Source organism: Osmerus eperlanus, chromosome 14 (assembly GCF_963692335.1).
Source record: "Osmerus eperlanus chromosome 14, fOsmEpe2.1, whole genome shotgun sequence".
Taxonomy (NCBI): domain Eukaryota; kingdom Metazoa; phylum Chordata; class Actinopteri; order Osmeriformes; family Osmeridae; genus Osmerus; species Osmerus eperlanus.
This window is the reverse complement of record NC_085031.1, coordinates 8,528,838-8,554,248: the sequence shown is the minus strand read 5'-3', so window position 1 is coordinate 8,554,248 and position 25,411 is coordinate 8,528,838. Positions and strand designations below refer to the sequence as shown.

General features: G+C 44.9%; 1 protein-coding gene across 8 annotated transcripts; it reads right to left on the bottom strand.

Moving 5' to 3' along the window:
• Positions 1-1,175: 1,175 nt before the first annotated feature.
• camk2d2 (calcium/calmodulin-dependent protein kinase (CaM kinase) II delta 2) lies at positions 1,176-25,310 on the bottom strand. Of its 8 annotated transcripts, none has more exons than XR_009932132.1 (23): positions 25,057-25,310; positions 23,307-23,401; positions 14,858-14,917; positions 14,314-14,368; positions 13,845-13,910; positions 12,984-13,056; positions 11,525-11,627; positions 10,958-11,041; positions 10,752-10,846; positions 10,480-10,602; positions 10,214-10,297; positions 9,945-9,987; positions 8,617-8,657; positions 7,705-7,764; positions 6,314-6,358; positions 6,105-6,153; positions 5,542-5,640; positions 4,893-4,913; positions 4,419-4,494; positions 4,069-4,163; positions 3,327-3,559; positions 1,515-3,099; positions 1,176-1,474 (listed from the first exon to the last, which is right to left on the bottom strand). XR_009932132.1 is itself a non-coding variant. In XM_062477685.1 (22 exons), the coding sequence occupies exons 1-22, from the start codon at positions 25,116-25,118 to the stop codon at positions 3,096-3,098; spliced, it is 1,662 nt and encodes a 553-aa protein (XP_062333669.1). In that variant the 5' UTR covers positions 25,119-25,310; the 3' UTR covers positions 1,176-3,095. The 8 variants fall into 8 exon arrangements, 1 of the variants encoding a protein (XP_062333669.1); XR_009932133.1 differs by having other exon boundaries at positions 1,176-1,447; positions 1,502-3,099; positions 3,331-3,559; XR_009932131.1 differs by having other exon boundaries at positions 3,331-3,559.
• Between the last annotated feature and the right edge of the window lie 101 nt (positions 25,311-25,411).

Below are 25,411 nucleotides of genomic sequence, written 5' to 3'. Positions count from 1 at the left end.
ATTATACCAAGATGGGGGTAGTATCATCCCCCTCTTGTGGACAAAAAATGCCTGCCTTAATAAAACAAACTTTGAGGTGTATCAGAATAGCATTACCTTGTTTAACATACCTGATTATTTTTGGTTAATAGATATGTTGTTGCATTTGTGGAAGAAAAATGCATCTGTCTGCCCCAATAGTGTGGCCTTTGTCTGGGTTCTGAGTCCTGTGAGGCACGTTTCTCCTTCAGCTGCAGAAACATAGCTCAACTGTGTGAGTGGAGGGAAGGGAAGACATAGTCTGACTTTTGCAAAGGAGAAATGCAACAGAACTGCCTAAGGCAGTGGTTCTCAACCCTGGTCCTCAGGGAACCTCTGTCCTGCATGTTTTAGATGTGTCCCTGCTCCAACACACCTGATTCAAATAAATGGCTCGTTATCTAAGTCTGTAGAAGCCTGGTAAAGAACATGCATTTGAATCAGGTGTGTTGGAGCCAAGTTGGAGCTAAAACATGCAGGACAGGGGGTCCCTGAGGACCAGGGTTAAGAACCACTGTCCTAAAGAGATGAGAACTGCGTAATCAAAAAAGTAAGAACAGGGCACATTAATCTGGTGATTGGCTGCAGCTTTGTCTCCTATCGCACTCGTGACTGGGAAGCGAAAACCGGGAACGTGGAAAATCTGCCGTCTTTGTCCTGAGCCGCTGTCCGCGGTGCTGAACACCGCTTTTCACCCCACTGGCACTACTCAAAACGTTTTTGATTATCAAAAAATATTGATCTCATTGTGTACAATCAACTAGGCTACATCTTTAAGGACGTGATTTAAGTTGTGTTTTCACCCGCGAGCCTTATGGTTTTATTTAGAAATACATGTTTCCATAAATAAAATTTTCACGCCACAAAGGCATACATTTAAAGCCATGCTCTCCCTTTCAAGACAGATACGGTCCAAATTAAGGGTCGTCACACCTGCCTTTTATTGGAAAGGGAGAATGGTATTTTATGATAGGCTAAGAATCGTTTTCTCATTGCCATGGTAAACTACCTATTGAGCAGAGCGTTGTTTTATTTAAGGCTCACTTTCAATTTTGGTTGAACTTAACATTGCTAAAGAATACACAAAGAAACTCCTGTTTCCATTACTATTCTGTATCACTCACCAACTTTAAACAACAACCAACATGGAGCAGTCATCACACCTTTTATATTTATTTACTTCTTAAACATGTTATCCATTTATTGCCAAGCCAGCAACAATTTATACACACCATGTCACGGGTGCTGCATTGCATTGACATCATACGTTTTGCAAAAAGAAATTAAGTTAATTGTAGATTTCCTAAAAAAAAAAAACTGTAAAGTATTGATGAGGATAAATTGATGTATTGGTGAGGTGGTGTGAGGACAGACACATAGAAGCTCAGGTCCTCAGGGAAGACTTTACCACATGACTTTACCACATGACCTTTACCACATGACTTTACCACATGACCTTTACCACATGACTTTACCAAATGACCTTTCTCCTTCACTGTTCTTCTCTTCTTCCGCCTCGTCTTCTAGCTTCCTTTCCTCTCTCCTTCCCATCACCTCCTACACTACCCCTTCTCTCCTCTCTTCATCACCTCTCCCTTCTCCAACATACTGTACTGGATTTCTTCTTGTTCCTCATCTTCCTTCTCCTTCTCTTCTTTTCCTCCTTCTTTCCCTCTCTACTTTGTAACAGTTCCTGGCCCTTTTGCTCATCCTCACCCATCCTCTTAGTCACTTCCATATCTATTCTCTCCTCCTTCCTCTCTTCCCATTCCCTCCTCCCTCTTCTTTTCTCTCCTTCCTCTCATCCCTTCATATGTTCTCTAATTGCAGTAGTTTAAAAAACTCAGTTTGGTTCTAGACCATGGGTTTCCAGAGAAGCTTAATTAAGCTAAAACGTACCACTGCTTATCCAGGTGGACAGACCTTTGCTTCTCCTCTTCAAAATGATATGTTTGAAATTACAAAAAGAAATGATAAGAGGAGGAATACAACAACATAACTCTTACTTACAGTGGAAGTACAATACAGGTATACAAACATTCTGAAAATGAAAATATTTTTTATCCTCATTCCGTCTTTTCTATAAAATGTGAAGGGCTGCTTTGACCAACTGAACGTTTCTTAACCCTCTTGATCCATTGTGATGCAGTGATTTTTCTACTAGACATTTTACCACCTATAGTTGTGTTTTTCGGTATTTTAAGACAGGTCTATGACACTGGAGGACAGTGGAACATTCCAGACAGGACCGGTGCACAACATTAACAAAGTGAATCAGTGATTTCACAAATCAAAACAGAAGATATTATAGTTCCATATGGTCACGATACCCCTTCCACCCCATGCATAACACAATAATCTTGATTTTTCATATATGACATATATGCTACATTCTCTTATTTCTTATTCAATGATATAAAGGCAAACATATCTTAATGCAAAGTATAAGCGGCTTAGCTTCTCTTTACAGTTAAATTAGTAGTACGTGTCAAAATCTGATGATTCAAACATGACTTAGCTCATAGCAAAGAGAAATGTAGCTCATAAATTTACGTAAATTCTTAATTCCTCTGATAGCAAGAATAGCAATTTAGTGTCTGTTTGTGACACTAAATTGATGAATACATTGTGATCAACAATCACAATGTATTCATATGTACATCACCAGAACTAAAGCAAGCTCAATTTTAACATTCTGATCTTTCAAATGTTTCGTATTGCACACACATAAATACACATAAAAATACAGAACTAATTTTCGGGAGAGGTTACAGTAGTAGATTTTTAACATCTCTCTCTATATATGTAAAATGCATACCAAAACAGCTTAAAAAACAGAAAAAAGAAATGTCAGTTATAAGCTCATCTGACAATGTCCAAATATGGTGTGCTGCCACCGTCTGTGGTACCAATGACTTTCTGTAGTAAAATGTGTTAACATTAAAATGTGTTGATATTGTTGTCCTGTGCGATGTTATGTCTTTATAGGGGGGTCAGTGGGCAATCAGGGGTTGGCTAGTTGATTGCCCGTCACAGAGAATCGTTGATGGGATTTTCAACTTAATCTTGATATTCCATTAACTGCAGGACACAAACACAGAGGATCAGAAGAAAACAACAAAAGCGGTTAGTAGACTTCTCAGACTATTATTGAAAGGATCTCATTTTATATTATTGCTGTTATGTCAGTCTGGTTACCATGAGGGTATGACTGATCATGACTGACACTGGCTATGTGCAGTATCTGTACTGGAAGGAGACACTGTGTCTGTGTTTCTGTAATGGGATGGGACACTGGCTGTGTATACCTACTGGGATGGGACACTGGGAGCCCCAGAGCGGTGGAAGTGGATGTTTTGCCACTTCCCGTCGCGGCGGTGCCACACGCGGGTCTCCTCGGACTGCATGGTGCGCGGCATGCTGGCGGCGTCCATGTACTGGGTGAGGCGAATGTACGCAATACACGCAGCGTTCTCTCCGATCAAGTGGACGTGGGGATTCAGCAGGATAGTATGTACCGGCTTGTTGCCTTTAGACAGAGCTGGAGTGGGGAAGGGGGTTAGGGAGCGAAAGATGAGAAGGAGGAGGGGGGTGAGTAAAGGAGATAAAGGTGAGAAGAGAAAGGGGGAGGAAGAGATGTGGGGGGAGGATGTGGACAGAGGGGTAGAGGGTGAAAGGAATCGGAGAAGGGAGGGACAAAGGGGAGTAAGAGGGGATGGGGTGGAAAAGGGAGAAGGAAGGTTCTAGATGATTTTAGTTGTGTGACAGCGGGCCTGGTAAATGATTGAGGTTTCTAGGGCAACGGCTTATCCGTTCTATTTTAGGCCTACTGAAGCGTAACAGTTGTTACTATTTATAGTCATCACATCATCAATTATTTGAGTGTTTTTGGAACAAAAGCTTCTAGTCTGACCATATAGAAGACTGACATGAGATATGATAGAAATAGCATCAAAACACCTTTCCTGGTCAAATGCTTTCACCTAACTAGGTAATAGAATCCTGTTCAGGGTTTCACTAATCAATAAGACAATGGTGAATGGTGTTTACCGTTCTCAAAGTAGAAGCGGTGGAAGTCATGACCCTCCACCAGATTGCCCAGGGCCTCAGGTTCAAAGGAGGTCAGGCCAGGATCACAAATCTTACTGGGGACCAAAGACAGAGCAGGAGGGGCTTAGAACGTGATGAGTAACAAGTCATCTAGCTAAACTGAATATTAATGTGACTCTAAACCTTTCTTCAACATTGTAATATTGTAATAATAATAAACTAAGTGAATCCCAACATTTAACACGTTCTTAATATTTGTATTATGTGCAATATTGACTAGCACACAGTAGGCCTATTAAAATTCCACACACATACAGTAACTCTGTCACTCACACACCCACACGACTCACGCGTAAGCTTCAAAGTCTCCGTTGTTGATAGACTCAATCAGCTGCTCAGTGACCTTAATGATCTCCTGCTTACGGGCTGAAACATATAAGCACACACCAGCGTCAGTAACCCGGGTCCTGTCGGCAGGATAATGGGTATGGAACGTCAGGAAATGTATTCAGAGGGTCCTCGTTCCAGAATTAACTGGATTTCAAAGCAAACAAGTTTAAAATGGACTCTAGTCTACAAAGCTGCAGGTACCTACATAATTAGTGATGGAAAGCACACAAAAAATCAGTAATTAAAATTATTTTGTGTTGTCTTTAAAACCAGTTACAAAACAGAATTCAGTTTTCCAGTGCTTCCCATGACTAATACTCTATAAGGCAAGAACATATTAGATGGAGGACTCTCCTTCACTCCTTAAAGCTCTGAATTACTTAAAGCTCAGATGCATTCTCTATGGATGCCAGCTGGGAGATGGTGACAGTTACCTTTATTGTTATTGGTGCAGGCTGGGAAATAGTGAAAACATGACTTATCATTTATCCAACAGACAGACACAGATCTGTGAACAGATGTAGCACTTCATATCTCGACTACTCATTTTGATATGAGAGAAAAAGAATGCTTACACAAGACGTATTGTGTGTACATGTGTGCATGCGTACGTGTGTGTCACTGGGTGTCATTGTGTTTAAGCGTGCGTGTTTGGGTTTGTGTCTATGGCTCTTCACTTTTTATAGAAGTCAACTGTGACTCAATGTTTGGGTTAGTGAGAGACGGGAGAGGGACAGACAGGAAGAGAGAGAGAGAGAGAGAGAGAGAGAGAGAGAGAGAGAGAGAGAGAGAGAGAGAGAGAGAGAGAGAGAGAGAGAGAGAGAGAGACAGACAGAGAGAAACTGCTCAGGGAGAATAAGGGGAAACACAAAACAATACACAAAACAAAAAAAGGAGAGCCTGGGTGGTTGAGGGGCAGGGACAACAGTGGATTAAGGCTGAGGCAGTTTGAGAGGCAGTTTGAAAGGCAGTAGGATCCCGATGGGAGAGAGGGGAGAATCTACTCTGCTATCCTGCTCTTCTCCAGGGATGGTGAGTGGGCAGGGCAGGGCAGGGAGTCTCCCCCAGCCAAGAGGGACTTACTCTGGACTGAGGAGGTAGGAGTCTGCCTGGGCTCCGAGGTCTGGGAGGAGCAGCCCTTAGAGCTCAAGATACTGCCTACAAAGTTCCCCAGACGGAGCACTGGCACACAGGGGTGTGTGATCAGATGGGTGTGTGAGGAAGTGTATTTGTGTGTGTGTGTGTGTGTGTGTGTGTGTGTGTGTGTGTGTGTGTGTGTGTGTGAGTGTGTATGTGTGTGTTCATGTGCATGTTATGGAGGGTGTGTGTGTACATGGAAGGGGGGAAAAACAAACATAGTCATTCCAGAAGTGTGGTCAAAAAAAAAGTAAACAAAATAAAGGAAGTGATATTTAAAAAGACAAAAGACGAGAAGTGATATGATAAGAAATGACATGTAATGCATACTGTAAATACACTCTTGAAGACGCAGAGAAAAAAGGGTGAAGACAAGCAGACGAAAAGGTTGCAGGGTGTACACTGTTAGCACAGACTACAAGTATACTAAGAAGACTAGACTGGCAGGCAGGCAGACATGTGAGAGAGCAGACAGAGAGATGGCAGGAGGGCGGGGCGGGTGCTCCTACCTTTAACATCCTCATCCTCTATGGTGGTGTTGGCACTTTCTATGGACTCCTGGACAGAGAAATAAACACATTGTGTCTAGAGGGGCCACGACACACCTGGATCCATTTACACACTGGCATACACACATGATTAATACACGTACACACAAACATTGAACACACACACATTATATATGAACACATACATTGTAAACACATACTAAGTGTACCTTGTTTCCATCTACAGGGTTGTGGATGACTGTGGTCTGAGGTTCCTGGAGAAAGGTGGAAAAGAAGAGTGAAGGAATTTAAAAAAGGAGGAAGGAGAAGCCAGCAGGAGTGTGTGTGTCTGTGTGCATTCTGTAGTACCCATATGTCTATCATGATCCTTGAAGCTCAATGACGCTAAGCCACATAGAGGGGGTCAGACACTGCTGGTGTCTTTGACATCCATCTGGCAGATTAACCTCAGTGATTGACAATCTCCTTCCTCCCTCTCCCTCTCCCTCTCCCTCTCCCCCCCCCCCCCCTCTCTCTCTCTCTCTCTCTCTCTCTCTCTCTCTCTCTCTCTCTCTCTCTCTCTCTCTCTCTCTCTCTCTCTCTCTCTCTCTCTCTCTCTCTCTCTCTCTCTCTCTCTCTCTCTCTCTCTCTCTCTCTCTCTCTCTCTCTCTCTCTCTCTCTCTCTCTCTCCAGCTGTTTCACTAAGTCCCTCCCTCCCCCACCTTCGACTCCTTCTTTTGCTCTCTTCCTCCCCAGAGCCTCTTTCCTCCATGTCTCCTGTTGACTCTTCCTCCGTCTGCTCCTTTCATCTGCTGGCATCCCTCTCTCCTCTTCTCTCTCTTATCTTCTCTCTCTCCCTCCTCCCTCCCTCCTCTCAGACATGGGCTCTGGCCTCAGTTAAGTAAGATGAGGGTTTATCATGATTGACTCTGATTCTGAAACTCCGGATGACTCACAGACTGCTCAAAGGTACACCACTTGAGCTCACCTGTCCTGCATCATTGCGTTTGTGTGTTTGTGTGTGTGTGTGCATGTTCATGAAAACAGCTGTCTGTGTGAATGCACATGAAGCTTTTGACATCACACAAAGCAACAGTCATGTGACCAATACAGCCAAACAATCACCATGCACAATCCTCTGTCAATCATTGACAGACCTGGGTCAAATAACATCAGAACCATCTTTATCATTTGCGCTTGATTTAGTTTGCCTGGTATGATGGAGCCAATGGGACAGTCACAGAAGTGCCAAGCCCCACCCATCTACCATTCGAGGCAGGCTAAGCCAACACACAGGATAGGGCGTAGTCTTTGACCCAGGTTGTCTTCTTGCCTGAAGAGCCAGAATCCTCCACATCCTCCACTCAAGCCAAGCAACTCCACTCAGTGTTAGTTAGCAGCAAAGAGACAGAACAACCAACACTTGACAACAACAATGACAACAGCTACACAGCTCTGGAAAACCACTGCTGTTGGAATGACAAGGTTTCAAAAGGGTTTCATGCAAACCAAAGCACATCCTTCTGGGTAAAGTAACAGTTGGGGGGTAAGATGGTTTAGGGGTATGGCTTCATGCAGTGGGACAGGTAAGGGTGGTGGTGAGGAAGGTGTGTGTGTATACCAGGGCAGGGGCAGGGCCAGTTTCTTTAGAGCTGGTCACTGTGTTGGCTTTGTTGTTTACCTGCAGGGGGGGGGGGGGGGGGTGTAGACAGAACATAGCACACACACACACCCTCTTGAGTGACACACCGAGCAGAGACACTGATTCTGAAAAGGGCATGTACGGCCAGAAGCCCAATCTCAAATCAACTCAAAAAAAGCTTACACACACTCTCTCACTTACACACGCCCTATCACAAACACACACACACTCAGTATTTCTACCCCACATACTGGATACCCACACACCCTTATTCTTAAGTGTTCATTTCAGATGGGGCACATACAAACACAGACGCACGGACACTTTAGAGAGGGATCTGGGAGTGAGATCAGAAACATACCCCAGTGGAGGAGAGATATGGAGGGTGTTTAGAGAACAACACAGCACAGATCCTAGCACACAATAACCACTGACAGAGAAGGGTGAAACAAGATATCCTAGTATTTAATACATACTGCACTGTATACAGTATATGCTACTGAAGAGACATAAACCAGATGCAATCTAAAATGCAATACAATAACATCGCCTTAAATAGACCACTGGTGAGAATGACTGTCCAGTCATTGGTGTGCATCCATTGGCTCCTCAGACATTGTAAGGGCCTAGTTCCATTTCTCCCAGCAGCCCTCCAATTCTGATAGTCTTTGTCTGCATGGGCAATGGTTTAGAGAAGCTTGACAGGTGAAAGCAATTTGGTCGGTGGCTGTTCCACAATGCTGTCACCTGTCCTGTTGTTTCAGATCAGGTGGGGGGAGGGCTAAGGGAAGCGACTAGGGGCCGAAGTGGAACCAGGCACATGTCTGTCATTGTTCCATTCCAGTGAAGGCAATCTGAATTGCCTTTGAACAAACATTTTAGGGAACTCACCTTGACGCCGTCCGCTTTCTTGTTCAGCAAACTTTTGGCTGCTGTAGAGAATAAGTTCATACAAACTGTCAACTTCAGAGTTACATGTAGCACTCAAAACTAACATGTCAATTTCAAGTTACCCAGAGGAACCCAAACTAACATGCAACAGGCAGCTCACGCCATATTGAGCTCAATGTGCAAACCCTCAAGAGCCCTGTCCAACAAGGTCCATAATGCAATGCAAAGGTGTCCACTGACAGGAAATCATTCTTATGCAGGGCACCAATCACGTGCATCGAAGATAGACAGGATGGGACGAGGCGATGGGCCAAACTCGGGTGTTTCGTTTTGAGTTTAATGTACGTGTCTTGTCAGTGGGAGGGTATTCTTAATGACTTAGTGAGCATATTAGAGATATGCAGATTCAGATATGAACCACAAAGCATTTGATTCAATTAGATACATTATATATTGGTTAAATAATTATTTGGTATATGGGTGCATTGTCTAAATAATCAGGAGATCTGTATATCTGACATGCCAGTGTCATTCTTCATTTACTGTAACAATGAATGCCTCCTACATGCGCTCTCACACACACAAACATCTTTGTTGCATACAACTTTCTTATCTTATTATATCTTAACATGCTGTTTCATAGCATGCAGGGGTTGGTCACCCTGCACAGCATTTTATTGTTTTACCAGATTTGTATGGCTCTATAGTCAAGCTGTACATTTAAAGTTACTTTATAAACACGGAAGACGCAGAACTGACGTGCAAACAGGATTACTGATTGGCTAATAGACAGGAAGTGAGATCAGGCAACACAGTTTACTTATCAGGGTTAAAACATTCCCTTTTGAGAACATTCCAGAAATCTTACCTCTCAGGGAACCACATCCCAAACAACGGAAGGAAAGAAAATTCAACAGGATAGAAGAAGAGAATGAATAAGGAGGAACAGAAAGTAGCCTTATGAATTAAAGGTCTATAAAAGAACATAAATCAAATCATAAAATCGTAACTGGATTTGTTCCAAGAGGAGGGAGAGGTGTGGGTAGTTCTTCTCTGGTGGAACACCTTAACCAACACTATGCGTGCTAGCATGAATGGAAGTTAGCTATTGACCTCTACAGGAGTGACAGGTGTGGGGGAAAGAAGGCAAAATAGGCAGATGTAAAGTCATGATAGGAAAGGAGGAGCGGGAAAGCAAGCAAGCTAGAAGTAGACGTTAGGAAAAAAATGGAAAACACTGACAGTAAGAAAAGAGAGTGCAGAGGACAAAAACTGATGGAAAGGGAAAGAGAGTAAGAGAGAAAGAGCAAAAGAGAGAAGAGACCTACCTGAGAAGTTTCTTGTGACCAGCAGAGTGGTCAGAATGGCTCCCTGCAGGAGTGGAGAGCAGGGAATAAAGGAGGAGGAGAAGGAGGAAAGGAGAGGGGGTAGTTGGAAACCCACTTGTTATCAGAGCATGTTAGAACAGGCGAGGACACCAGAGCAAGAAAAAAAGCAGGCAGGTAATTGTGTAACCGGTCGTTATGGAGAAAGGCAGGATTGAGGGAGAGGTGTTAGAGGAGAAGAAACAGAAGGAGAGGGTTGACAGAGGTCCAACCTTAAGTTTCCTCCTGGCGTTGAACTTCTTCAGGCACTCCACCGTCTCCTGTCTGTGCATCATGGAGGCGACAGTTGAGCGTTGCTGCAGGTGGAGAGCACCAAGGAGGGAGAGAAGGAGAGAACCAATGTCAGCAGGGATAAGGGAAGGAGGAACTGGTGTTGTGTTGTATTGAAATGAGTGCGCTGTAGCTGAAGGAATTAGACGGTACTGGTTTAGCATGTTAGCATTCCTCATGTTAGTGTGTGTGTGTGTCTGAAACATACGCAGATCCAGGGGTGTTTCAGGGCTTCGGTGGCATTGATACGTTTGCTAGGGTTGATGGTCAGCATCTTGTTGATCAGGTCTTTAGCTTCAGGGGTCACTGTGTCCCACTCCGGAGATGGAAACTGGCAGGACACACAACAGTCATCCACATAATCAGTCAATCAATTATCTATCTATCTATGTGACTTTATACAGAGAGAAACTGGTGAAAGGAGAGAGATAAAGCAGTAAGTGTAGTGAGTAGAAAGATTAAGGGCTTGTGCATTCTCACATCATAGGCCCCAGCCTTGATCTGCTGGTACAGGCGATGTTGGTCCTCGTCCCAGAATGGCGGATAGCCAACCAGCAGGATATACAGGATGACCCCTGGGAGGAAGTGACATGCTTTGACATTCAAGACTATCTGAATGAAGATCTGAACTGACCTCCAGGGTGAAGTTAAAAGGGTGAAGGTGAGAGGTTAGAGGGTTTTTTTACCACAAGCCCACATGTCCACTGGCTTGCCATATGGGTCTTTTCTCAGCACCTCTGGAGAAAGGTAGCCCGGAGTTCCAGCAAAACCTGAGGGGGAGAAGACAGGAATGAAGGGATGGAGGGACGAAAGATCATAGGGAGGCAGGGATGGACAAGAGTGGGGGGAGACAGTGATGGAGGGATGGAGAAAGGAGTGGCGGGAAGGGATGGAGCAGGGTAGGGTTCAGAAAGAGATGGAGAAGGGTTGGGGAAGAATACATGGATGGAGGGATGGGGAAGATTACGGGGGGAGGCAGGGATGGAAGGATGGTGATGGGTGGGCGGGAAGGAAGGATAGAGCAAGAGGTTGGAAGTGGTTGAAACGAGAAAGGAGAAGTGCAAAACTAGCGAATCAAGATACAAGAAGGAGAAGTCCCTCTACACTACACGGATGGCTGTTCCATTGATTGATTGATTGAGTGAGTGAGGGAGTGGGTGGGTGGCTAATTGATTGTGATTGATGGGTTGGTGGGTGGCTGATTGATTGACCCCTTCAATATCTGATTATTGATTGGCTAGGTGGATACTCACCAAACCATGCCTGTTGGTCCCCCTGCACCTCGATGGCCAATCCAAAGTCAGCCAACTTGACCGCCGCCCCCTTCAGCTTACTGGCCAATAGAAGGTTCTCAGGCTGGGGGGGGCGGAGTCAAACAGGTTAGAGGTAAGAGGTCTGGCACTCTCTCAGAGTCTGAATCGCCAGTGGAGGCTGATCTGGGAGCAGTTTAGCCCAACCGAAGCCTAACCTCAATTGTTAGGGGTCACAGCACCAATCTGACCCCAGACCAGCATCCAGGGAGACCTACTATAGCTTAAATTAAAACAGAGAGACAATGAGCCCTCCCCTCACTCCCCATCAGAGATTTCAAAGAGAGCGGATGGGTGTGATGCTAACTGCCTCCCTTTGCTTCGACCGATCCCATGCTCTCAGACCAGTGAGAGAGGATATTCTTGGTCAGAGGTTAGGGTTAGCTCACAGCAGCTGGAGATGAGCAGCAGAAAAACAAGCACTAAAACACAAACACACCTGCCTATACACCTATGCACACACGTATTCACACACACACACACACACACACACAGGCACAAGACAACCTGAATACGATTATTTCAATATAATATTTCCAATCAGTGCAAAACCTCTGATCCAAAAGACTTCACACATGCTTAGCTAACACTCAACATTTTGGTAATGATGTAAAGAATGTTATTTTACCCAATACCATTTGTGTCTTACACTCTGGGCTTGAGAGAATAACAATAAAGACTAGTCAGCTTCTGTTACGACACTCAAAATGATCACTTATATCCCCATCCCTCCCTCTTTCCATCTCATTCTTTTTATTTCCCTCTCCTTCCCTCTCTCTATTTCCTTCTCTCTGTTTCTCTTTATTTCTCTCTCTTGCTCCCACCGCAAATATCAATTCCTTGGGAAGTCATCAGAATTCCTCACCCCTTCAGAATATTCATGCTGCTAAAAATGCTTCACATCTCAACACCGTTTTTACATAATTATGCAAATATGCTATCTAAGTGGCACACGCACAGTCCTTCCTTGTCACTGTAATGCTGTACTCAGCACAAAGACACACACACACACACAGTCTCCGCAGGGGACTGCAGCCCCTGGGTAATGATACAGGAGGGAGGTCTAGTTCCTGGAAGTGTCACAAGGCACACTACACCCAGAAGAGAGGAACATGGAGGTGCTGAGGTTTGGGGGACAAACGCAACAAACTAAGACTAGGCTACACGCATGTCTGCAAACACAACAAAGTGTCAACTTTATAAGTATTCTTATCAGCAGTTAATGAAACGCAAACAGGATAACTACCACCATATGCTATGAAGGCTGAGGGAACTGGTGTGGCAGGGAATTTACGTTCAAAACTTGCAAGATGTGGCTGGAAAAAAAGCTTGACTGCGATAAAGATGTTTATGTAAGTGTTGTAAAAGTGTGATTATGAGGGTGAAGCATTGGCATACAAACCTTGAGATCCCTGTGCACTATTCCATTGACATGGCAGTGGTGAACACTCTCCAGAATCTGCTGTATACAATGACTGAGGAATGAATGGAGGGATGGAGCAATAGCAAGAAAGGAGCGAGACAAAAAGGAGGAAGGGAGACAAAGAGAGCAAGGAGAATTAAGAAAACAAACATTTCAAGAAACAAAGTTGATGTATTTCACCTTTTCCACGTGGATACCAAAGGACCAACTGGGATTTCACTATCTGTGTTTGTGTCATAAGTGAAGCTAAGAGTTCATAAGTGAACGCCCTTAAACACAACAAGAACAAACAAAGAAGGAACCCTAGCCCTAACTCAGTCTGATAATGAGGCTGCTTTATGACAATGGAATGGTCGTTCATCATTTAACTAAAACACACATCTTGCTGCAAATCGGTACATCTTAAATCCCTACGTTCGCCTTTTGTCAGTGATGCTGTTTCTCCTCTCGTTCTACTTCCTCAATGCACTTTTTATATTACTCCTCCTTACTCCACCCTCTCCAGGATCTCTTCCTCTTCTTCCTAAACGTCTCTCTCTTTCTATCTATCTCTCTATCTCTCTCTCTCTGTTATTCTGTCTCTGGGGAGGTTGTATTCAAACCCTGGTATTGTAGATGATGAAGAGCACAGTCAGTGTATCATTAATCACCTTTATAAATAACTGGATGAGAGACAAGGCAGATGTATCACACCTCGGGTACCATATGGGATAAAAAACACACACACACACACAGCAGGACATAAGGGCTGCTGACCTCAGCAGTGTGTGTGTGTGTGTGTGTGTGTGTGTGTGTGTGTGTGTGTGTGTGTGTGTGTGTGTGTGTGTGTGTGTTGCCTACCTGGCATCAGCCTCACTGTAGTACTCCCTGGCTACAATGTCCTCAAACAGCTCTCCTCCTGTCACCCTGAACACAGGAGAGAGACATTAGACACACACACAAATACAACAGTCCAATGTGTGTGTCTGTGAGTGTGTGTACATGCATGTGTGTGTGTGCGTGTGTGTGTGTGTGTGTCTTTAGTGAGAACAACAGATCCACCCCTGAGCCTCCCTGGCAGGCCGCTCTTGGCTATCCAACCACACTGCATGCTGGGTGAAATGGGGACATTGTGTGTGTGTGTGTTAGCATGCATGAAGACTTGTGTGTAAAGGGTAGGATACACAGTGGTGGGTGGGGAAAGAGAATCGGGGAGCATGGGGAGGGATGAAAGAAAAGAAGAAAAGAAAGGAGCGTCGGGGAGAAGGAGGGGAGAAAGGAAGAGGGAGGAGAGAGGGGGAGGAGAGGAAAAGACAGACAGTATACTCACAGATCAAAGACCAGGTAGTGGAAGCCTTCTTCTGATATGCTGTCATGGAGACGAACTAGAAAACCAGAAAAGATTGTCAGAAGGAGGAAAGTAAAGATGTGAAAAAAGAACAATTCTCTCCTTGAAACGTTGACAGTACAAACATTGTGTCACAATTCCCACTAACTACATGCTTCAGTAGTACTACTGTCACTCTTGTGGTACAGCCAAACAGCAAGCTGCGTGTTCTAATCATGTAAACAGATACCTTACACATCCTAACAGAGCCAGTAATAAAGGCAGGGTAGGTAATGTTGTTGAGAAGTATTTTTTGACATATTCGCTTACTGTAAATAAACTTCACATCCTGAAAGCAATCAATAAATCTAAAGGTTTGAAATTAAAATGTAATCAATCCGATAACTGTGGGCGTCACAGGACTGTAAAAGCCAAAGCCACTAGTTATCTGTGGAGTTATTTCTTGACCGAAGAATATGTTATTGTGTTGCCGTGTATCATTATAATGTGATGTGCAAGTGTGTGTTTTCAGTCACATGCATCTTACCAATATTGGGGTGTTTCAATAAACGGCAAATCCTCGCCTCTCTCTCAAGCTTCTGGTGGTCTGTGAAAAAAGAGGGGGGGCAGGAAAAAAAGATTATTATATTTCTATTCAGACTAGAGTTGACATTACAACCACTGGAGGGCATGATGTGCATATCTGAGCATCTGTGTGTAAATGCAAGCTAGTGTGTTGGTGTGTGTGTGTGTGTGTGTGTGTGTGTGTGTGTGTGTGTGTGTGTGTGTGTGTGTGTGTGTGTGTGTGTGTGTGTGTGTGTGTGTGTGTGTGTGTGTGTGTGTGTGTGTGCGTGCGTGTTTATACACATGGCCGTAAGATGACAGCTGGCAGAGGTAATGGATGAAAACACTATAAATAAACGTCATGTCCCCCATTTCAACAGAACCCTCCTTTTATCTCAAAACTCCACCAGAATAAACTGACCTGATATATCAACTTAGCTTCGCACCACCGAACTTCAGGCCATACTGAACTGCCACAAAGACAAAACTAGTCAAATAGTCAAAGTCTGCCTGCATTGTTAGGTGGTGTAGGTGTAATAAATGTTAATATTATGTCTCCCAATCCTTCCATTAGTTCCATTTTTTTTTACCATGTTTCTTGCTTTGTGAGAGCCTGGATTGAAACTCACAAAACCGAGATATGGTTAGCGCCATGTTGAATTTCAGTATCCATATACTGCATGGTGCAGTGTTCTGATGATTTGCTATTTTCTATCTTACCCAACCAGTTTGACCGGACAAGAATGGAATACGGACCCAGCACAAAGTGTCCAATGCTTCATTTAATACCTCGCCAACACAACGGGGCTACACAGGAAGGTTTTTTGTTTTATGGAGGGGTACCCTTACGTTTGTTTCGGCATTTCACTGTGGGTACGCCCTCGCAGAAGCGCTTTTATCATGTCAGCCAACAGAGACGCCTGCACTGGAGGAGGGGAGACGCACGGCTCTCCAGTCATTAAAACACCTCTACTCGCTGGCCACTCAGAAAGCTCCATCTCGCTGCGATTGCCAGTAGGGAGCGTATCTAAACTGTCCACAGTTCGAGCGACCAACTCGTTCCTTAAGGAAATCCACCTACGGTCAAACAACAGCAAGACTATTTATGCCTGTTTCCCCCGGATGCCTGGAGGAAGCTTCCATCACCTGGAACCTGGAACCCCTATTCAACTCCATTCAGGGAGAGTCGGCACTCGACTGCATCGGTAATGGTGGAAAATGGCCACTAATACATGTTTCCAGTTGAACCGCTAGTGGCCTCTCATCTACACCCCATCCAGAAGGCCACTCTGACTCCTACTGGGTCTACCTTGCCTGCCAAGGCTGACTGCTTCCCGTCCTCCACGAGAGAGCAGGCATATATAAATATCCTGTCCTTCATGCTAGTGGCATACCAGGCAGAGCTACAGGAAGAGATTGCTATCAAAGCTGAGGCAGGGATGTGGGATGAACTCTCCATTGCCACAGATCCTAGCGCTTCCACAGATGTCCCTAGGGAGCTGGGAGAGCTCTGTCCAAAACCACATGTGTGTCGGTGTATGAATGGTGCGCATTGCTTATGTCCAGTGTCTAAACCCATCACCACGTATTAGCACTGCCCTTCCAATGGAATTGGATAATATCAGAACCACTAGAACAGCTAGACACAGTCTATAGCTATAACCTTAGGTTATGACCATAACCTGGGGTCCTTAGACAGTGAGGCTACTTACCGGACCACCCTCCAAGAAGAGTTGTTGCTGATCCTAAATCACGGATAATTCCAATCAATTAGATTTTTTTATACGGTTTTACCTAAAAAGACTGGTCACATTTACAGGAACTCTTGCCATGGTATTGATTTTACTGAACATCAAAACCAGAGAAATCAAGAGACGAGCGATCTGATCTGACAGAACCCAATGTGGGCCAATGTAATCTAAGAATCAGACCAGTGAAATCCCACAGGGATCAGCAGAACAGAATGATTCTGTGTCATGTGTTTGGAAGCGATTCCCGATTCTCACCACGTTAGTTGCAGTAGAGGAGAATTATGTCACCTGATTCTGATTCAAAATCACCGAGTCAGATTCAACTTGATAGAGTCAGATTCAGATCTACTGATCTGATTCAGAACAGTGTGGAGGCGACCCACTTCAGCTTCGCCTCAGGACAGAAAGAGAGAGAAGGATGAGCAGAGGGTTGTATTTTTTTCCAAATAAAATAGGACGCCTATTTTTCACCTTCGTCCTCTTCTCCTTCCTCTATTCTTGTTGACGCTGTGGAAACTGCGGGCCCAGTTCAATCAAACTTGTGCGTGTGCGCGCCTGTGTGTGTGCGTGTGTGTGTGCGTGATAGACAGCTATATAGACAGTAGGAAAAGACAACGATTGTAGTCATTACTTGGCAATATGAACAAGGTCAACTCTTTCCTTATCTCTCATGTTCTCGGCCTTTATCTCACTGTCATCTTCTTTTATTCTCCCTCATCCTCTTACACACACACCAAACATATTTTCAGCTCCTATCATACTCGATCCCTCTCTTCTCAACATACAAACTTCCTCTCCCTCTTTCTCTCTCTGTCTCGCTCTCTCTCACATCCTCTCCTTCTCTCATCCTCTCCCTCTCTCTCTCTCTTCCTCCACAGGTAGTCTACCTACCAGCTGGTCAGACATCTGTTGTCTAGCAACTCCTGGACCAATCAGAGTGCCAGGTTTCTCCTCTCCTCTGCAGTGGAACTAGCCTTGCATGCAAATGGAAGTCCCTGAGCTTCCACTCATACATGTATCCACCTCAACACACAACTTACACATACAAACTACTCTACCACTATTCACAATCTCAGGCAACTACGCCAACCAACAGCTATAATAACAACCGCATATAAAGCCAACCCTACAGAAAGGACACACACTGAAAGACAGCCTGCCTCCCCCAGCAAGTCTTAAGAGGTGAGCAATAATATACTGTGACAGGCTGACTGCGTTTTTCGACCTACTTGTGTGAGAGAGTCCAAACCCACAATAGACAACAAAGGTTATTTCTGCTTGCGCGTTTAAGCTGTAGTTTGTAGGCATCAGCATTTGGAAATTGTACGGAGGCAACTTTATTGTCCAGACAGATGACAGGTTAAATACCAGTCACGCACTAGCATCTCTAAAAGGGGACAATCTCTGCCCCCAACAACAGCCCTGGGAAAAACCAGAGCTGTTCCCAGATTCACCCTTTTTATTTGTAGAACTAAATATTTTAGGAACACAAGTTTGGTCGATCATTTATTCAAACGAAACCTTTGACTACATTGGCTTCCACGTGCTTGTAAACGCTTGTTGCAAACGTTGTCCTGTGTATTTATCTCTGCCTCTCTCCATCTCTCTTTCTCTCTCTGGCAGCTTGTTTCCCATTCGATCAGCCGATCAACCGCACTGCAGCACAGTAGGGTTGTGTGTGTGTGTGTGTGTATGTGTTTTCATATTAAGGATCTTGTTACAGAATATGTTGCAGATATACAGACAACAGGCCGGCAGACAGACTGAGAGACACACTGGCAGGCAAACAGAGATATACACAGGCAGACAGATATCATGGCCAGGGGACTGTAGACGTGTTCTCCATGGTCTGATTTTCACATTTCTATTACATTACAGACTAACACACACTAATTCACTGAGACAGTGAGACTCAGTCTGTCACCCTCCAATGGCTCTGAATGAAATCAGACTTAATGTTCTCTATGGAGTCAGGGCATCCGGGGATAACCAGTGGTTCTACACACACACACACACACACACACACACACACACACACACACACACAGAGAGAAACAAGAGGTGTTTTTTGTCAAAGATAGAATGTCTCAAGAGTATCTTAATACTTTGTGCTACTGTCTCCATCTATCATGGAACATTATCACAGTATATGGAGGAAACAATGCACGCGTGTTCACAAACACACACATACACCCCCACACACATAAATATGCACACATAAACACAGCTGTTGGCCCATTTTCTTCTGTTCAGTCATTTGAGACCTGCCTCCTGGGTGAGACTCAGTAAACACTACAGGGGATGGATTAGAGTCTCATGCACACACACACGCCTGCGCTGCACACTCACACATGCACGCATGCATGCACACACACAAATACGTTTTTACATGTCACTATTAACAGGTCTGCACAGAGACACACGTTCCTCCCTATTTCTTCTTGCACACCCCCTCTACTCCTCCCATTTCTCCTTTCCCTGCTCTTGTCTCACTACACCTTTACTTTGCTTTTAGTCTCTGTCTTGTTCTGTCAAATTACTCTCACACTTACCTTTAAAAAGACGTGCCTTTTCAAGGTTGAACCTTAGACTGGGGAATACAAGCACACACAAACACCTTCAGAGTGTGACTATCCACTGTACCACAATAGTGTTGCGTTATAGAATCTCATCCTTATAGATTCAAATATTCTAAAAGGTGAAACTGTTCCTCTCAACCCAGAAAGAGAGCATAGAGAGAGAACCCCGAGAGATAACCTAGAGAGAGAACCTAGAGAGAGAACCTAGAGAGAGATCCTAGAGAGCTAATCTAGATAGATAACCTAGAGAGAGAACCTAGAGAGATAACCTAGAGAGATAACCTAGAGCGATAACCTAGAGCGATAACCTTGAGAGATAACCTAGATAAAGAACCTATAGAGATAACCTAGAGAAATAACCTAGAGAGAATAATTTAGAAAGAGCACCCAGACACCAGTTAGGACACACTCATCAAAGAGACTCAATGGCCTTCATTCAACAACAGACTGCTAGGTCAAAGAAGGAGGGAGGGGGAAAGGAAAGGAAAGGAGAGAGGGAGGAAGAGGAGAAGAATAAAGGTGAGTAACTACAGAACTGAAACAGAATGAGGAACAGGTGTGGAAAGGGTTTGAAGAGAAGAGAGGAGAGAGAAAGAAAGAAAGAAATAAAGAAAGAGAGGGATGGGGAGAGAGAGCTTCACTCTTATTAAGAATGTCCTATCTGTTTCCTCAGAGTCTCATGCCCTAGTTAGTCAAGCTGGGGGTTCTTTTTTACCAGAAACACTGAGACACACACCCTGCTCCAGTGTAACAAACATACACATCCAGCAGCAGTGTAGCAGACACACACAGCCTCCTGCAGTGAAACACTGAGACACATGCACCCAGTTGCAGTGTAACTGTCACGTTGGCCAGGTTACTGTTCAACAGTTTGTCTGTCCACAAAATGTGAGCACCAAGTAGAACAAACACACAGCCTAGAAAGCAGGGTGTTCTCACTGTGTGTGTGTGTGTGTGTGTGTGTGACCAGCGTTTATTTTTAGCCTTGCGGTGCCCAGTGTGTCATGTGATACCTCCTCCCCCTCTTCCTCCCTCCCTCTCTGTCTTCATCTCTCCCTCCCTCTCTCTTCCTCCCTCCTGCACCCAATTTCTTTCTCTTCCTCTTTTTGGAGGTGAGGAGAAAAAGTAGATGGAAGGATGAGAGAGGAGGGATAGATGACCATCTAGAATGTGACACACACAAGAAAAGTAGAAAGAGAGGGATGAACACACACTACAGCCACCTTTACCATTGCTGTTGCCGTGTTACCTGCGCCACAGGGTTACAGGTCTCTCTGTGCCACACCCTAGTGACTCTAGCAACCAACCAAAACCCTTCTCAGTCCATAGCATAGCAATGCACACTCAATCTATACGCATACACACAGACAGTGGGGGGTGGGGGGGGGGGGGGGTGGAGGGTCAGGGCAGAGTGAGAGTGAGAGTGACGCATGTCGGAGAGGAGTGGTTAAGCTGGTGAAAAATACACACATACACACGTCATCAACTACACCCTTCTCTTGACTCCTTTGCCTTCTCCATCTCTCTCTGCTTCTCTTGCGCTCACTCACACACATCATCAACTTCACTTTCTCTCCTCCTCCAATCTCTCTCTTCTATCTCCTTCTGTATCTCTCTCCCCTTCTCTCTCTCTCTCTCTCTCTCTCTCTCTCTCTCTCTCTCTCTCTCTCTCTCTCTCCCTCTCCCTTTTTCTCTCTGAGTCTTTCACCTCCCCTCCCCCCTCTCTCCCATCTCTGTCACTCTCTCATGGACAGACCAGACTGAAATTGTGCTCTTAATGAAATGCTGTATAATCAGGTGGCAGATTGCAGGATTGTAAAACGCTCTATAGGAACACACACACACACACATGCACTCACACACAAACACACAAAATGAAACATACAAATACAGTACACACACCCATAGCCCAGTACTGATCTTCCTGCACTCTCACCACCAACCCTGCCCTAAGCCCATCCCACTGATATCCACACAATGTACGCCCACACACACACAAGCTTACAAACCCACCCACACAAGCTCACAAACCCACCCACACACACAAGCTCACACACACACAAGCCCCTTCCCACACACACAAGCACACACTCACACACATAAGCACACACACAGAGGGTGGAGGGTCATCATCCCACCAGAGTTGCAATTCCAGAGCTTATCACAGAAAGAGGCTAAGACCATATCTAACACAGCAGTATGCCTGGCATGGGAAACCTCTACTGACTGTTTGCCAGTATGTGTGTGTGATTGTATCTGTTGAGATAACCCATAGCTCAGTCATACTCAAATGGCGGACAGCAGTCCATGTCCTGGTCTAGCAGGGTTAAGGAAACACTAGCCCGAGGCCGCGTTCTATCCTATCATATGCATTTATGCAAATGTGTCTCTTGAAGAGAGCAGTGTGGGGACTGGGAGCAACAAAGTTCCAACACAAGACTGTGAATGTGAGAATGGCTTGTAACCAAGTATCCCAAATAATAATTTGATTGATAATTGATAATCTGACAATAGCAGGTGGTTACTTACAAGAGCACCGATACTGACAATATCTTTGGTCTGGACCTTTTCTACTTAGGAACATTTGTGTGACTGGACCTCCTAAAATTGTATTTGAATACCGCTGCCATGGGTAGATTTTTCAACGCAGTCCCAGCATGCAAATGGAGAGATACTGATGCTCTTCATTAGGTATCCATTACACAGAGAGCAAAGAGAAGAGATGAGAGGAGATGAGGGGATCAATCGGTTATAAGGAAAGAGCAGCTCAAAATGATTGGTTCCAAGTTCTGGACAGCTTTAGCAGTGAGGGATGTGATTGTTTTGGATAAGCAAATACAGAGCACATTATTGGATATAAAGGAAATTAATTTGCACAATAGGTAGCACATGATATTGGTTATAAGAGTTAACTGCCGGTGCTAGGCTTTTTGGATGCTGTGTCGTTGTAATGGTGTGTGTGTGCGTGTATGTGTTGGGGCATGAATCTGAACTTGTATGTGTGCGCGTGCGTGTGTCTGTGTGTCCCAAGCCCCCAGGCAAGCCAGCCGGCAGCTACAATTACAGTGACGGATGTGAAAGAACTGGGTCGGCTCTGCTAGAGATCTACCCCTGGGACCACAGGCCCGGCCAGGGCCTTGTATCAATACGCAAACACACACACACACAACAAGCACAAACTCACACACTCCCTCAAAGACGCACACTGAAACTCAAGCATTTACACATAAGACATGAGTCTAACCTCACAAAAAAGGACACAGGAAAAGACTCATCCTACACATACTGCAAGTGGGCAAAGCATACACTCTCGTGTCATGGACGCATGCATAATAAATCACATAACACTTCAGCTCTCTTAGTCTCCCTTGCAAAATACAGCAAGGACACCCACACTTGTGCACGCACGCGTGTGCATAGACACACACACACGGACAAACACACTTCAACACACACACGTGCACAAACACGCTCATACAACCAGTCCTAATCAACGGAGACCCAGATGAGGCTCAGCTCCTATGGCCTCCTTCTCTTTTTCCCCTTCTTCTCTGTCTCTCTTCCTCTTTGTCTCCCTCTCCTCCCCTCTGCTTGCTCTCTCTCTGTCTCTCTTCCTCTTTGTCTCCCTCTCCTCCCCTCTGCTTGCTCTGTCTCTCTTCCTCATTGTCTCCCTCTCCTCCCCTCTGCTTGCTCTCTCTCTGTCTCTCTCCTCTCTAAGTCCATTCAGGGAGCAGACTTGTTCACAGCTCACTCCCATGTGACTCCACACCACTAGGGATGTGTATCTGTGTGCATGTGCATGTGTGTGTGTGTGTGTGTGTGTGTGTGTGTGTGTCTGTATGCATGTGTGTGTGTGTGAGTGTGTGTGTGTGTGTGTGTGTGTGTGTGTGTGTGTGTGTGTGTGTGTGTGTGTGTGTGTGTGTGTGTGTGTGTGTGTGCATGTGTGCGTGTGTGCGTGTGCATGTGTGTGTGTGTGTGTGTGTACATGTGTGTGTGTGTGTACATGTGTGTGTGTGTACATGTGTGTGTGTGTGTGTGTGTGTGTGTGTGTGTGTGTGTGTGTGTGTGTGTGTGTGTGTGTGTGTGCGCTGCCATTCCCCACCTCTGGCAGAAAGCTTCTTGGTGTTGATGATTTTGGCCGCATACTCCTGGCCAGAGGAGATCTTCAGACACCTCCTGACCACAGAGAAAGCTCCCCTGAAACAAACACACACAGTATTGTAATGAATATGAGTGTTTGGAACATGGGTTTTATGAATATGACCTATACATATTAGTGTTATATATTGGCATTATTGATAAATGTGTTATGAATATAAGGGATTTGGTTAAGGACGTTATGAATATGGGGGTTATGAATATGGGCAGTGATAAATAGAGGTCAGACAAACAGTGTGAGTCATCATTTCACAGCATTTCACCTCATATCACATCTGTGAAGTAAAAGAAATTTGGGTGAGTGGTTTCTCAACATGGCCGCCCCCCCTTTGGCCTACAAACAACTTCACCTGCTTCAATCAACAACATGGACATGAACAAGAATATATGTATATTTCAAACTTCCCCCTGTTTTTTTAAGGCCGGTGGCTTTGTGTTGTTCTTAATATATTGGCATGTTGTTTATAATAGATGGAGTGGGGGGGGGGGGGGGGTTCAGTCACATGCATGCAAATCAGACATGATTGTACAATCTAGGTCATGTTGGGAGGAAGGGCTGCATCTCTGAGCTGCACTTTTTGAGGGAAATCAGAGAGAAGCTGCTCTTCTCTCACACAACCTAGGTTTGGTCTTCTTAAAGATCAATGCAATATTATCTTCATGTAAGTCAAATTTGTTTATGGCGGAGTGGGGTCTAAAATACAGTTTACTGTCATATTATCTTAATGTAGCCCATAGGTCAAACCACAATGCATGGTGCATCTTCCTCAAACATTAGGACCGCATTACAGAAATTAAAGAAGTCTTGTAAATCGTCCTGCCTCCAAGGCCTCTCTTGAGTGTATGATGGCATTCCCTATGATTCGGTCACAATAGCTTGCTTGACCTTTTCCGAAGGACCGACCTGTTTGTGATATGCTGTACACAATATTATGAAATATAACTGAGGGAGAGAGACTGTGACTGAATGTTAGACGGGGCTGACGGCCGCCAAAGACTGACCGCGAGGCCTAGGCAGACTGCAGGTTGGTCAACACACACGCACGCTCACGTACGCACACACGCACTCGCAAACACACGCGCACTTCAGTGCATCTCTCTCTTTATCCCTGCAACCTCATTACCCTCTGTCTTTTACTCTGTCTCTCTCATCGTTCTCACTGTCTCCAATCACCGTTTAGTCAGGAACCCCCAGTCTGTGACTCTTAATTGACCGCGGCTCGGTGGCTGGCCGTGGAATGTGTCATCGCCGGGGTCCGCTGTCGCATTACCGCGTATGTATTTCTGTTGCAGGGGACGGCACCACTATCTCACAAGTGGGACGCCTACCTTGTTAATCTAGGCAAAATGAGGATGCTTGGTTCGAAATACTGGGACGAATAAGAGGAAAGACGCTTAAGCCTTTGCACAATGATTTGGCAGTCTTACGGCATTTCATAAGACTATCAGTCGATAGACCATGCATGTTAAATCAAATACAGGTAAAATCAGTGTGATGTGATAACTGTAGGGCTATGTTGTTCATTCTTCAATTTTAAATCACAAATACATCTACACAGCATACACACATACACGCGCGTAGTCTACCTACAGCGTCGAATCAACGTCCTCGGCCAAAGCAAGCTATTATATAACAATCTGACAGTCACCGGGATGCTGCCAGATTATGAACAATTTTAAATATGCACGCTTACTTGCCCAACTCTTCAAATAGCTGGTATTCGTCGGTAAATCTCGTGCAGATCGTTAACGCCATCCTGGTGAAGGGAATGGGTTGTGCGGTTGGGATGCTCTCACAAGATCCACACGGTCGTCAACGTCAGTACCGCCCGAGTCGTCCTGAAGGCGCAAGCCAAAACTGTGCGAATCATACACAGATACAATAATACGAGCGAGCGAGAAGGATTCTGCGGCAGCGACTGCACTCCAAACCCAATTTCCTAAATGCTTTTTCTTGGATAATTCCACAGTTGTATTTTGCATGGGGGGGTTGTTTTTTTCCCAGCAATCCTGACTGTCCTCACTTGCGGTTCCTTATCACAGTTCGGA